General features: G+C 39.9%; 1 protein-coding gene and 1 pseudogene across 21 annotated transcripts in view; one reads left to right on the top strand and one right to left on the bottom strand.

The window, feature by feature from the left end:
• The window catches only part of CFI (complement factor I), a 60,331-nt gene that overhangs the window by 28,408 nt on the left and 18,371 nt on the right, over positions 1–13,552 (bottom strand). For 19 of the 21 annotated variants that reach the window (XR_016212326.1, XR_016212324.1, XR_016212327.1 and 16 more), the window contains 2 exons: positions 6,279–6,558; positions 4,634–4,787 (listed from right to left, as the gene is read on the bottom strand). Coding sequence is in view for 15 of the 21 variants with exons in the window: in XM_002717131.6 (XP_002717177.3) it covers positions 4,634–4,787; positions 6,279–6,558 (434 nt within the window). In the remaining 6 variants the exon portion in view is untranslated. Of the gene's footprint in view, positions 1–4,633; positions 4,788–6,278; positions 6,559–7,791; positions 7,833–9,616; positions 9,816–13,552 lie in introns of those variants that run through there. The other 2 variants (XM_089302947.1, XM_089302942.1) reach the window with 2 other exon arrangements.
• Positions 7,797–8,276, top strand: LOC138843513 (programmed cell death protein 5 pseudogene; annotated as a pseudogene).

The raw sequence follows: 13,552 nt of genomic DNA, 5'->3' as shown, positions 1-13,552 counted from the left end.
ATTCAAAACCTGGCAAGCGCTCAGCAAATACAGGTTTGTTTCTTCTTCCTGGTTTCTTACTAAGGAGTGCATCTTTCTCACCTCTGATGTTTCCTTCCAACCTCAGATAAGCCATTCCTGGCCTCTGTATCCCAGAATCACTCTTCCTTCCAGATAAAAGAGTGGATTACTTTGATCAGAGGATTTTGGAAATATAAATCAGAAGGGTGCACTGAGATTTTCATATTTTTCTCTTGGGAGTCTTTGCACCTGCCCTATGCTGTAAGGCTGACCTGGTTGGTCTACTACTGTTTAAAATTTGGGCGGTTAAATTGGTTTAGTTCTAGCAGATTCATTTTGCTATTATATTAAGCTACAGTCCACAATTCAGCCTTGACAGTACAAAGGAGATATTTTCTCATCTATATGCCATTGTTAGGACTTCTCAGTCTGTTCAGAATTTTCGTAAAGAGAACTCCACAGTTACCTAATATCCTAGACATGAAGATTTTTTTAAAAGATTTATTTATTTTACTTGAAAGTCAGAGTTAGATAGAGGGAGAGGCAGAGAGAGAGAGAGGTCTTCCATCTGCTGGTTCACTCCCCAAATGGCTGCAATGGCCAGTGCTGAGCCAATCTGAAGCCAGGACCAGGAGTTTCTTCCAGGCTTCCCACATGGATGCAGGGGCCCAAGGGCTTGGGCCATCTTCTACTGGTTTCCCAGGCCATGGCAGAGAGCTGGATAGGAAGTGGAGCAGCCGGGACTTGAACCGGCACCTATATGGGATGCCACCACTGTAGGTGGCGGCTTTACCCGCTATGTTACAGTGCCGACCCAGACATGAAGATTTAATTTACTATTCTTTCAGGGCATTCAATTGCTCCTTGCTTTTTTTTTAGAAGCAAACGAGGAAAATAAGATAAAAATAAAATGCTGAGCAAAGACACACCAGACAAATTGAAATAAAAATAAAAGAGCAAGGGTAAAAGAAATATAAGATTAACTGGAATAAAAGGTAAAGAGAGAACAAGAGAGGCTTTTAAAAATTCTTTCAGATCAATATGAAGATATATTCATTTGGTAGTTGTGAAGCTGTTCCATAAGAACAAACAAGAGCCATTGGGGTGATCTGACAGTAAATAATCTGAAAAATCTCACAATCTAATAATATCTAAAAGTACTACATAAAATGCATTGAATTCCCTCAATGAGCTCTTAAGGATGTAAAGCAAATCTCTGCTGTCTCAAACCAGAGAATTTTGTCCATGAGCTGAAAATCAAAAATAGCCTCAGTGTAACAATTAGAGACTCTCACTAATGAACTACTAGCAGATGTGGTATAGAGGAATACTGAATTTAGAGTGAAGAAATAAGATGCAAGAAAGAATAGAAAATGTTAGTAAATAAATAAATAGTAAAAGTTAGTAAACACGAAGTAAATCTGAAAGACCACTGACTAAGCAAGTTATAATAATTGCTTATTACATAATCATAGTGATTGACTTCAGGGATATATAAAATAGGGTAGAAATGAATGCCAGGGGCTGGTGCTGTGGTGCAGCGGGTTAACACCCTGGCCTGAAGCGCCGGCATTCCATATGGGCGCCGGTTCTAGTCCCAGCTGCTCCATTTCTGATCCAGCTCTCTGCTATGGCCTGGGAAAGCAGTGGAGGATGGCCCAAGTACTTAGGCCCCTGTGCCCGCGTGGGAGACCTGTAAGGAGCTCCTGGCTCCTGGCATCGGATTGGCACATCTCCGGCCGTTGCGGCCATCTGGGGAGTGAACCAGTGGATGGAAGACCTCTCTCTGTCTCTCTGCCTTTCCTCTCTCTGTGTAACTCTTTCAAATAAATAAATAAATCTTAAAAAAAAAAAAAAGAAATGAATGCCAGAAAATTTGAGGGGTAATGATGTTTTTTTCTATTTTTACTGAAGAAAGTGAAGACTTCCTAAGTCAAGGGTCTATGATATGAATTCAAAGATAACCACTAAAGGAATAGAAATGAAATGGATAATTTCCAAATCAAGTACAAGAGAAGATTAAAAAAGAAACTATTACTCTAATGGACATTAAAACAAAAGATACAAAGCACAGAAAAATCAGGATAAACAATGAGCTCAAAATAAGATGGGGAAAATACAGTCAACAGTGTAAGTAATCATAATAAGGAAACTGGACAAACTATTCAGTTAACAGTGATTGTCATATTGGATTTTCAAAAAGCATCTAGGTATATTCTATTTATAAAGGATACTCCCACAATATAAAGATCCAGAAAAATTGAAAATTAAGAAATGGAAAAACAGTTGAAAAAGAAGTTAACGGCACTGGTACTGTGGCATAGCAGGTAAATCCACCACCTGCAGTGCCGGCATCCCATACTGGAGCCCTTTTGAGTCCCAGCTGCTCCATTTCCGATCCAGCTCTCTGCTATGGCCTGGGAAACCAGTAGAAGATGGCCCAAGTCCTTGGGCCCCTGAACCTGTGTGGGAGACCCAGAAGAAGCTCCTGGCTCCTAGCTTCAGATCCGCGTAGCTCCAGCCATTGCATCCAATTGGGGAGTTAACCAGCAGATAGAAGATCTCTCTCTCTCTCTCTCTCTGCATAACTCTTTCAAGTAAATAAAGAAATCTTAAAAAAAAAAAAAGTTAACACCTTGCATAGTCTAATGAACAATGAATTTATTAAATAGAATGAAGCACATGGAATATTTTAACAATACTCAGCCACAAAGAAATTCTCAATATTTTAAAAATTGTCATCAGAGCAGCAGGCACTATGGTGTAGAAGGTTAGGCCTCTATCTGCAGTGTTGGTATCCCATATTGAGTCCTGGCTGTTCCACTTCTGATCCAGCTCCCTGCTAATGTGCCTGGGAAAACAGCAGAGGATGGCCCAAGTGCTTGGGTCCCTGTACCAACGTGAGAAGAAGCTCCTGACTCCTGGCTTTGGATCAGGCCAGCTCTGGCCATTGTACTCACTTGGGGAGTGAAACAGCAGATAGAAGCTCTTGCTCTCTCTCTTTTTTCCCTTTTCTCTCTGTATCTTTGCCCTTCAAATAACTACATAAAACCTTAAAAAACACTGTCATCATATAGAGACATTCCTTGACTATAATGTGATTAAATAGGAAATCAATAACCAAAATTAACCAAAAGCAAACTAATATGAGGGATCTGAAGAGTTCATGGAAAATGTGCATTATGAAAAAATTATCGGGGCTGGCGCTGTGCTGCAGTGGGTTAATGCCCTGGCATGAAGCCCTGGCATCCCATATGGGTGCCAGTTCGAGACCTGGCTGCTCCACTTCTAATCCAGCTCTCTACTATGGCCTGGGAAAGCAGCAGAAGATGGCCCAAGTCCTTGGGCCCCTGCACCCACCCACGTGGGAGACCCAGAGGAAGCTCCTGGCTCCTGGCATCGGATTGGCACATCTCCGGCCGTTGCGGCCATCTGGGGAGTGAACCAGTGGATGGAAGACCTCTCTCTCTCTGCCTCTCCTCTCTATGTAACTCTGACTTTCAAGTAAATAAATGAATATTTAAAAAAAATAAAAAGAAAAATTATGCATGAGCTTCAAAATAAATATATTTTTTATTCCATTCTTCACACACTTTTTGAAATGTCTTTGTATATACATTTGGAAAGTAACGGAAATTTCTTTTTTTCTTTAAAGACTTTATTTATTTGAAAAGCAGAACTACAGAGGGAGGGAGACACACACACACACACACACAGAAAGAAAAAGAGAGAGAGATTTTTCTATCCCCTGGTTCACTCCCCAAATGGCTGCAACAGCCAGGGCTGAACCAGGCTGAAGCCAAGAGCTTCTTCCAGGTCTCCAACATGCATGGTGGGGGCCCAAATACTTGGGCCATCTTCCACTGCTTGCTCAGGCACATTGGCAGGGAGGTGGACATAAAGTGGGGCAGCCAGGACTTGAACCAATACCCATATGGGATGTTGGTGTTGCCGGTGATGACTTTACCTGCTATACCACAATGTCGGCCCCAAGAAATTTCTAAATTGCATATGGTTAAAGAAGAAACTAAAGAAAATTAGAAGATGGTTTGAACTGAATAATAAATAAGATGCCATTGATGAAAGCTAATGGTATGCAGATGAAGTATTACTTAGAGTCTGGGAGTTTGTACCTTAAATGTTTATATTAGGAAATAAAGAAAAGTTGAAGATGGTTGAGTTAAGCATTCAACTTAAGGAATTAGAAAAAATACAAAAGTGAAAAGAAGGGAAGCAAAGATTAATGAACTATAAAATAAAGAAACAAGAGACCATTTATAAATTAAAAAATCAGAAAGATTAATCAAGTAGGTAAGTCACTGTAAGGCTGATCAATAGAAAAAAAGAAAAGCCATAAACAGTACTTGATGTGAGGAAACAGACATTAATTATCAATGAGTATAAATAGACAGTAACATATTTGGGACTTACAGAATCACCAAAGGATTCATATCCAGGCACTATCACAAAACTATAGTTGAGTGCTAAGCAAACATGAACACGTTTAATCTTCCTACAATGCTATGAAGTAGGTAGTTAATAATCTCAGGTTACACACAAGGAAATTGAGAAACAGAAAGAAGAGGTAGAACAAGAAATCAGCTCAGAAAAATCCCCTGACAAAAGCACTCACTGTTGAAATCCAAGGTCAAAGCAGACTACATTGGCTTCCCGTATGCTCCAGCTTCTCTTACATATGAACATACTCTTATCTTGTTCCACAAGTTTCACTTCAACAATTCCCTCTGAGTCTGTATTGCCATACTTCAAAGAAACATTGAATTTTCCTAAAACAAAAAGTCAAAAGGATGAGCAATATTTAGGTAATTATTTTTACCCTCTTACTTAAGAGATTTTAAAATAATAAAAAAGAATTTCAATTAATTTTGAACACCATAAATATTTCAACAAATAATAATAAGTGATTATTTTAAGAGTGTTCATAACATGTTAGTGCTATGCTACTTAGTTATACAAAAGATCATTAAATCCTCACACCAACCCTAAGAAAATCAAGCCTGTATTGATTACAATGTTCACACATAAGGAATCCAAATCTAGAAGTTATTTCCCCAAATAGTGGAGCCAGCAATTGAACTGCTGTATTGATTTTATTCTACAGTACACACTCTTAGAAGTAGGCCAAGCAATTAAAGAAAATATAGAAAGAATCCTCATTTATTTAAGGCAAACAATGTAACAAGAGCAAAAAAGATCCAACACTGACAAATAACCTCCACTTTGGCCTTTTTGCTCTCCAACAGATAACAGATGGCCTCAAACAAGGAGCTTTTTTCCCCTCCTTTTCATAATACCTCAACATCTTAACTCAACATCATAACAATATGCAGGCTTCTGTGAACTGGTAAATGAAAGATTATTTTAAGGATCTCTCTGTAAATTTACAAAATGTCTACGGTAACTTGACATCAGAAGACAGTGAACCTGAGTTTTGCTATCATAGCTAAAATTTAATGAGTACTTCCCATGTGCCAAGTACCGTGTGAAATGCTTTACATATCTCATTTTATTTAATACATAGTCTTGTGACTAGGAACTTTTATTCTGCACATGTTACAGATGAGGGAATTGGGGTTGAGGTCACACAGCTTGCCGACAACAGGTCAGGCGGGTATGGAGGTACTAAATCTGATCCACAATGAAATCTCAAATTTTAGCCACTCCATTAGTCAGCATACAAAGATCTCAATCTCCTCAATATATTAGGCCCCTGGATGGAGTAGAGACAAGGTCTCTGGTCGGATGTGCCAAGCTTCCTAGGTCTGCAGTGGCTCCCCTTGGATAGCAGGGCAACTGGAGTTGGGCCTGAGAGAAAGGGCTGGGGGCTGAGGAGATGAAAATGGAACAAACTGACTGGGCTGGAGGTCCAAAGCAAGGCCTGAGGCCCAACTGGACTACAAGTCAGTATCAATCTCACAGATGGGCTTTTCACTGGGATCTGAACCAACCTGATGAGCCTGGGAATAATCCCCTTAACCAAGCAGAAGTCATGGTGTCATGGTGACAGTTCTAAAGGACTAGGCAGCAGAGAGTGGAGCAGGCGCTCATGGGGAAGGCCTGGCCTCCTTTCTGTGTGTTCTGGATTCAAGGAAGGTCTGGCTGGATTCTGGTGACCCTTGATTTCTTTAGCTTCACCACTATTACTATTAAGGATCTAGAGAAGAATTTTGAGTTATCATCATAAGATTTCACAGGAAAAGTGTGCTATACAATTGAGCTAGTATCACAGAATAACTTGAAAACTAGGCTTATCCTACCTTCAGGTGTGCATTTTCCATTATTTAAAAACTTTGTCCCTGGATGAAGACATTCAAAACTCTTTTGGTGACAGTAAGATGGGTAGCTTTTGCCATTAGTTGCACACACTGAGGTACCATTCTTTGGGCACTGATAGGGGAGTTTACAAACACAGGTTCCATCAATGCATTTCTGCCACGGCTGGCAAAAGACTTTACTGCAGGAGAGATGTGTGTATTTTTTCATTAAACATTTCTTCTCCACAAGATCCTCTGGAGATGCATTTGATGTTGAAGTGACCTATCAAACATACAAAAACATTAACTTGACAACAGGCTACAGTCTTCTTTTTGAAGGTAAGTGACACAAAAGAAAAATACAGAACTACCCCACAGTACAGATGAAGGTGATGTGATCTGGTGGTTTTAAGAATGAAACAAACCTGGTTTCTAGACTTGGCTTGGGCACTTAAAGTTATTACGGCCTTGGGCAACTTACCCTCATAAAACATAAATTTTCTTATTTATTAAAGGAATATAATAGCTCATCTCCTGCTAGGTTTTTGTAAGGATCAGAAATAATGTATATGGGGGTCAGCATTGTGGTATAAGGGTTGAACTGCCACCTACAATGCTGGCATCCCATAGGGGTGATGGTTCAAGTCCTAGCTGCTCCACTTCCAGTCCAACTCCCTTCTAATGTGCCTGGGAGAGCACCAGAGATGGTCCAAGTGCTTGGCCCCTATACCCATGTGGGAGACATGGAAGAAGCTCCTCTCTCCTGCTTTCAGCCTGGCACAACCCTGGCTGTTGCAGCCAATTGGGGAGTGAATCAGTGGATGGAAGATCTCTGTTTCTTCCTCTCTCTGTAACTCTGCTTTTTAAATAACATAAGCCTTGGGGCCAGCAGTGTGGCGCAGCGGGTTAATGCCCTGGCCTGAAGCACTGGCATCCCATATTGGCACCGGTTCTCGTCCCGGCTGCTCCTCTTCCAATCCAGCTCTCTACTATGGCCTACGGTAGCAGTGGAAGATGGCCCAAGTCCTTGGGCTCCTGCAGCCGTGTGGGAGACCAGAAGAAGCTCCTGGCTCCTGGCTTCGGATCGACGCAGCTCCGGCTGCTACAGCCAATTGGGGAGTGAACCATCGGATGGAAGACTGACCTCTCTGTGTCTGCCTCTCTCTGTAGCTCTGTTTTTCAAATAAATAAAACAAAGCTTTAAAAAAATAACATAAGCCTTAAAAAAAGAGAAATAATATGTAACAGTTGACATGTACTAGGCTTGCAATTTATAGGAGCTGGTATTATGCTGAGGTCAACATAAAGTTCTACCTTTGAAGAAATCAAAGAATCTCAGCAGTCATGTTAGAGAATAACAAACTTGGTGCTGACAAAGTCTTTTGTAATGATTTGATGGATGACATTTGTTAATTCTATTTTTAGGCCTGTGCAGTGCTGAAGGCCACACTCACACTGACAGGTTGTGGGAGCTACCTCAGCGTGAGTGGGAGAATATCTGAGGCCTCATACTGACACATCATGGCGGAGGCGCTGAGGAAGCAGAGGCTGGCGGAGCTGCAGGCGAAGCACGGGGATCCCGACGATGCAGCGCCATAGGAAGCAAAGCACAGGGAAGCAGAAATGAGAAACGGTATCTTAGCCCAAGTTCTGGATCAGTCAGCCCAGGCCAGGTTAAGTAACTTGGCACTTGTAAAGCCTGAAAAAACTAAAGCAGTAGAAAATTCCCTTATACAGATGGCAAGATATGGACAACTGAGTGGCAAGGTATTAGAACAAGGTTTAATAGAAATCCTTGAAAAATTAAGCCAACAAACAGAAAAGAAAATAACAGTTAAATTCAACAGAAGAAAAGTAGTGGATTCTGATTTGGATGACGATTATTAACTAAAAAACTGTTCAGAAACTGGAACTTAATGCAACAGATATAACATGTTTACCTTGTTTATTGTCTATCTGCCTTTTAAAAAACAGTTATGCAAAATAAAAAAAATTATTTTTCAGTGCAGGGGCAGGCATTCAGTGTAATAGTTAAGATGCTGCTTGGAACATCTGCATTCCATATCAGAATGCCTGGATACAATTCCTGGCTCTACTTCAAATTCCAGCTTCCTGCTTATGCACACCCAGCAGGTAATGGATCAATTACTTGGGGTCCCTATCACCCACGTGGGAAACAAGAATTGAATTCTTGGTTCCTAGCTTTAGCTTGACCAAAACCTGGCATTTGGGGCAGGCATTTGGGGAGTGAACCAAATGAATGATCCAAAGTGAACCAGATGAATGATCCCTCTCTGACTCCGTCTCTCTCCCTTTAAAACAAAAATGTCCATCAACTGATGATTAGGTAAAGAAATTACGGTATATATGCGCTATGGAATACAACTCAGTGGTTAAAAAAAAATGAAATCCTGTCTTTTGCAACAATATGGATGCAACTGGAAACCATTATACTTAGTGAAATAAGCCAGTCCCCAAAAGACAAATATCATGTTTTCCCTGGTCTGTGGTAACTAACAAAACACCTAAAATGTAATTGTTTACGAGTGAAACTGACATTTTGAGATTCAATGATTGTTTACAGCCCTTATATCTACTGTTGAGGAACAGTGTTCTTTTTCTTCATACTATTTGTTGAACTCTTTACTTTGTGTAGGCTTAATCTTATGAGTATAAAGTAAACTGAATATAGATCTTTGTAAAAATTAAGAGTGGGAAGAGAGAGGAGGAGGAAGGGTGGGAGTGTGGGCAGGAGAGAGGGTAGGGTTGAAAGTATCTATATTCCTCAGTTCATAAATCTGCTCATATAAATACATAAAATTTGTATAACAAATAAAATTTAAAAAAAGAAAAATAAACATAAACATAAAACTTAAATGCAAACTCTTTTATTAAATTTCCACTATATGCAAAACCTTGCTAAGATAAATATGACACAGTCTTTATCTATTAAAGACTTTTAAGGCAATAAACTAGAAACATACTTGATAGCTAGTACACAGGGTACAGCCTGGTGATACACCAGTGGTACAAACAGGATGCAGTAATTTTAGAGAACTGGGGTAGATGAGGATAAATCTTTTTAGGGGGTGTATAAAATCTCATGGAGGCAGTAGCAGTTGAGCAAGAACAGGAAAAATAGGTGTAGCTGCCAGAAGGCTGGTTCTAGCAACATAGAGAAGAGATGGTGTTGAACATATTTAGGGCTTCATAAGCCAACTCAACATCAAGTATACAGCATTGAATGTACTTCAAATGGGGAGATCACTGTCAGAAAACTGGAGAAGTTGGGGCTAGAGTAGAGCATAAGAATAGCTTTGAGGGCCGGCGCCGTGGCTCACTTGGTTAATCCTCTGCCTGCGGCACCAGCATCCCATATAGGCGCCGGGTTCTAGTGCCGGTTACTCCTCTTCCAGTCCAGCTCTCTGCTGTGGCCCGGGAAGGCAGTGGAGGGTGGCCCAAGTGCTTGGGCCCTGCACCCACATGGGAGACCAGGAAGAAGCACCTGGCTCCTGCCTTCAGATTGGCGTAGCTCCAACCATAGCGGCCATTTGCGGGGTGAACCAATCGAAGGAAGACCTTTCTTTCTGTCTCTCTCACAGTCTAACTCTGTCAAATAAAAAAAAACAAAAAACAAAAAACAAGAATAGCTTTGAAAGACACTTGAACAAGTAAAAGCAATAAGGTTCAACAATTTAATCCATGTAGGGGTTGAGGGTAGGTCTTATTTTTTTTTTTAAAGATTTATTTATTTATTTGAGAGGCAGAGCTACCGAAAGGCAGAGGCAGAGGCAGAGGCAGAGGCAGAGGCAGAGAGAGAGAGAGAGAGAGAGAGAGAGGGGGGTAGGTCTTCCATCCACTGGTTCACTCCCCAGATGGCTACAATGGCCTGAGCTGAACTGATCTGAAGCCAGGAGCCTGGAAATTCTTCTGAGTATCCCACATGGGTACAGGGGCCAAAGTCTAGTTTTCCCAGGCCATAGCAGAGAGTTAGATCGGAAGTGGAGCAGCTGGGACTCTAACTGGCATCCATATGGAATGCTGGTGCTGAAGGCAGCAGCTTTTACGACACCACAGCACCCGGCCCCAGCTCCTAGATTTTGATGCTGAGTGAATGAATGATGCTGGATCAGCTATTTCACTAAGTCAGCAGTATCAAAAGACAATCTGGAATACAGTTTTGTATCCAATGTCATTAATGGCGAACCTCTCACTGTATACTTATGTTCATGATGCTCTTTTTAACTTATTTTTTAAAGATTTATTTATTTATTTGAGAGGCAGAGTCTGCCACTCATTTGGGTCTCCCTCATGCATGCAGGGGCCCAAGGGCTTGGGCCATCTTCTGCTGCTTTCCCAGGTCATTAGCAGGGAGATGGATCAGAAGTGGAACAGCCCACATGGAATGCCGGCACTGCAAGCAGAGGCTTAACCTATTACACAGCAGTGACAGCCCCTCATGATGCTCTTTTGTGAGGTATTTTTCCCTAATATGCCATAAGAGTAAAATGAAAAAAATCTCAAAATCAATGAAATATATTAGTGGCATTATCCTATGAAAGATCAATGGTCAGCATGATTATTAAAATATAATGTATATGTTTAAATTTTGTTTTCAAAGGTATACTTATTTATATAGAAGTGCATTTATTACTCATAAATATATTTACATATACCGGGAACACATGCACAAATGTAATTTTTTAAAGATTTATTCTCTCGAAGGCAGAGTACAAAGAGAGAGGAAGAGACAGAGGGGTCTTCCATCCTCTGGTTCACTTCTCAAATATCCACAAAGGCTGGGGCTGGGCCAGGCTGAAACCAGGAGCCAGGAGCTTCATCCAGGTTTCCCACGTGGGTGCAGGGCCCCACACACTTGGGACAATTTCTGCTGCTTTCCCAAGAGCATTAGCAGGTAGCTGGATCAGAAGCAGAGTAGCCAGGACACGAACTGACACCCATATGAGATGCTGGGATTGCAGGTAGCGGCTTAACCACCTACACCACAATGCCAGCCCCATAAAATATTTTTTTAGCATTATTACTACAGCCTCATCTATAAACATGATTCCAGTGCTTTAAGTTGCTGCTGTTTATTTGTGTACATAGCCTTTTTTTTTTTTTTCCTTTTAGGTCATGTCTGTGGTGTTTGCAATGAAATAATAATAATAATTATTTTTATGTGAACTCTGCCTTTGTTCTCTAGGCAGGAGTGGAACAAAACCATTTTAGATAGATAGTCATTCATTAGAAAGCAAATTGGAGGAGTCAGTGCTATGGTATAGCAGGTAAAGCCGCTGCCTGCAGTGCTAGCATCCTATATGGGTGTTGGTTTGAGACTTAGCTGCTCCACATCTGATCCAGCTCTCTGCTATGGCCTGGGAAAGCAGTAGAAGATGGCCAAGGTCCTTGGGCTCCTGCACCCGTGTAGGAGATCCAGAAGCTCCTGGCTTCTGGCTTCAGACCAGCCTAGCTCTGGCCATTGTGACCATTTGGGGTGTGAAGCAGTGGATAGAACCCCTCTCTCCCTCTCTCCCTGCTTCTCTGTAACCCTGCCTTTCAAATAAATTAATAAAAAAAAGAAACAAAACAGTCACCTAGGCCTTATCAACCCCAGCACACAGCCACTCTGCTTTATATCAGAGTTGTCACCTTATTCATTTTGTTATATTTCACCTTTACCTATAAACACAGGGGGAAAAAATCAAATATGACCAAATTGAGGAAAAGTCTACCACCTTCCTCTTCTTTTGGGCATTATTAGAAATCCCTCTTTGAACTGCTAACTAGCTGAGTGATCTTGGCTATGTGACTATACTTTTCTTATCCTGTATCCTCTTACAAAATGTGGAAATAAAAATAATATTCTCACAGAGTTATTGCTAGAGAAAGACACTGTAGTGAGAGACTGCAAAGAGCTAGAATGAAAAGAGAATAGAAGATTTAGGGCTGCATACAGTCTACCACAATCATCATGTTAGCAGTTAAACTGAATCTTAAATTTTTTTGTGTGCTTTCCCAAGTATTATTTATTTGATTTTTAGCAATAACTCTGTGAGAACATTATTTTCCCCTTTGTTTATAGGTAAAGGTTAAAAATAACAAAATGAGTAAGATGACAACTCTGTTTTTGTTCCAAGAATAAAAAATGGAGCTGAATTATTATTTTCAAAATAATTGTAAAGTAATAATACACATTCATTTTAATAAAGAATGAATATAATAAAAAATCTGAACTCTGGAATTCAGAAACTTATAAAACAAGAAATAAAATCACAGTAATCCCATTAGATTGCAACTGTTAACTACCAACCCATATCACACAAGAATTTTTTAAGCAACTATAAGTATCATTCTTGTGTTATCTGCAATTGTATGTAAGACATGGTTTTCTTCTTCCTTGACAAAAATAAGACTGTAGTAGGACATTTTTAATTATAATAAATATAGAACTATACCATTTTAATGACTACATGATGGTTCATTTATGAGTTATAATAATTCAGTAAACTTCTAATTAATGAGCGTTTCATTTATTCATTGTTCTCTATTATAAATTGCAACAATAATACATATTTTAGAAGTTACAGGAAACTACAGATGTAATTCTGATTTTTTTAAGTAGTGGCATTAAGACAAAACATTTTTGGAATCTATTACAAAAGTTGGTAATCACTGATCAATTCTAAAATGTCTTTAACACTATTAACCTTAAAAGGCAACCCTCTAATTTCACTACATTGTGTCATTTCAGTTTTTCCTCCTTAGTAGTTAGCAAGATATTCACACTAATCCTTCATCTGAAGGAGCCTGGTGCTTTGCTGACTTCTGCCATCTGTAGCCATTGCTGCTTTTCCTGGCTAGAAGGGCTAGTAAGCACGACTCTGTCTCACCACTGATCAAACCTAATTCTGGATTATAGGTCCAGCTGAAATCCTACTTGGTCTATAATCTTTTCTTGACCTCTCAGCATGAAATGATCTGTCTGACCATTAAAGTTCTTTGCCATATGCTATTTGTATCATAAAGTAGATGGTCCTCAATTTATGACACTTCACAAAGAAGGAATTAGTGAACATTTATTGATTAATTAGAGTAAATTAGAGCCTTGCATTATAAAATTCTTCTTCAGATCAATGTCTAAACACATACGTAAGGATATAAAGACTGTTTTTAAGATATTAACATATTTGGTATTGACTGTATAAAAGCATGGATGACAACTGAAGTATGTAACATTTAGGTTAAAATTGCACCTTTAAGATTTTCCCTATATT

This window comes from Oryctolagus cuniculus, chromosome 8 (genome assembly GCF_051225735.1).
Source record: "Oryctolagus cuniculus isolate XC-2025 breed Fujian yellow rabbit chromosome 8, ASM5122573v1, whole genome shotgun sequence".
In the NCBI taxonomy this organism is placed as follows: Eukaryota; Metazoa; Chordata; class Mammalia; order Lagomorpha; family Leporidae; genus Oryctolagus; species Oryctolagus cuniculus.
This window is presented reverse-complemented; position numbering and strand designations above follow the sequence as displayed.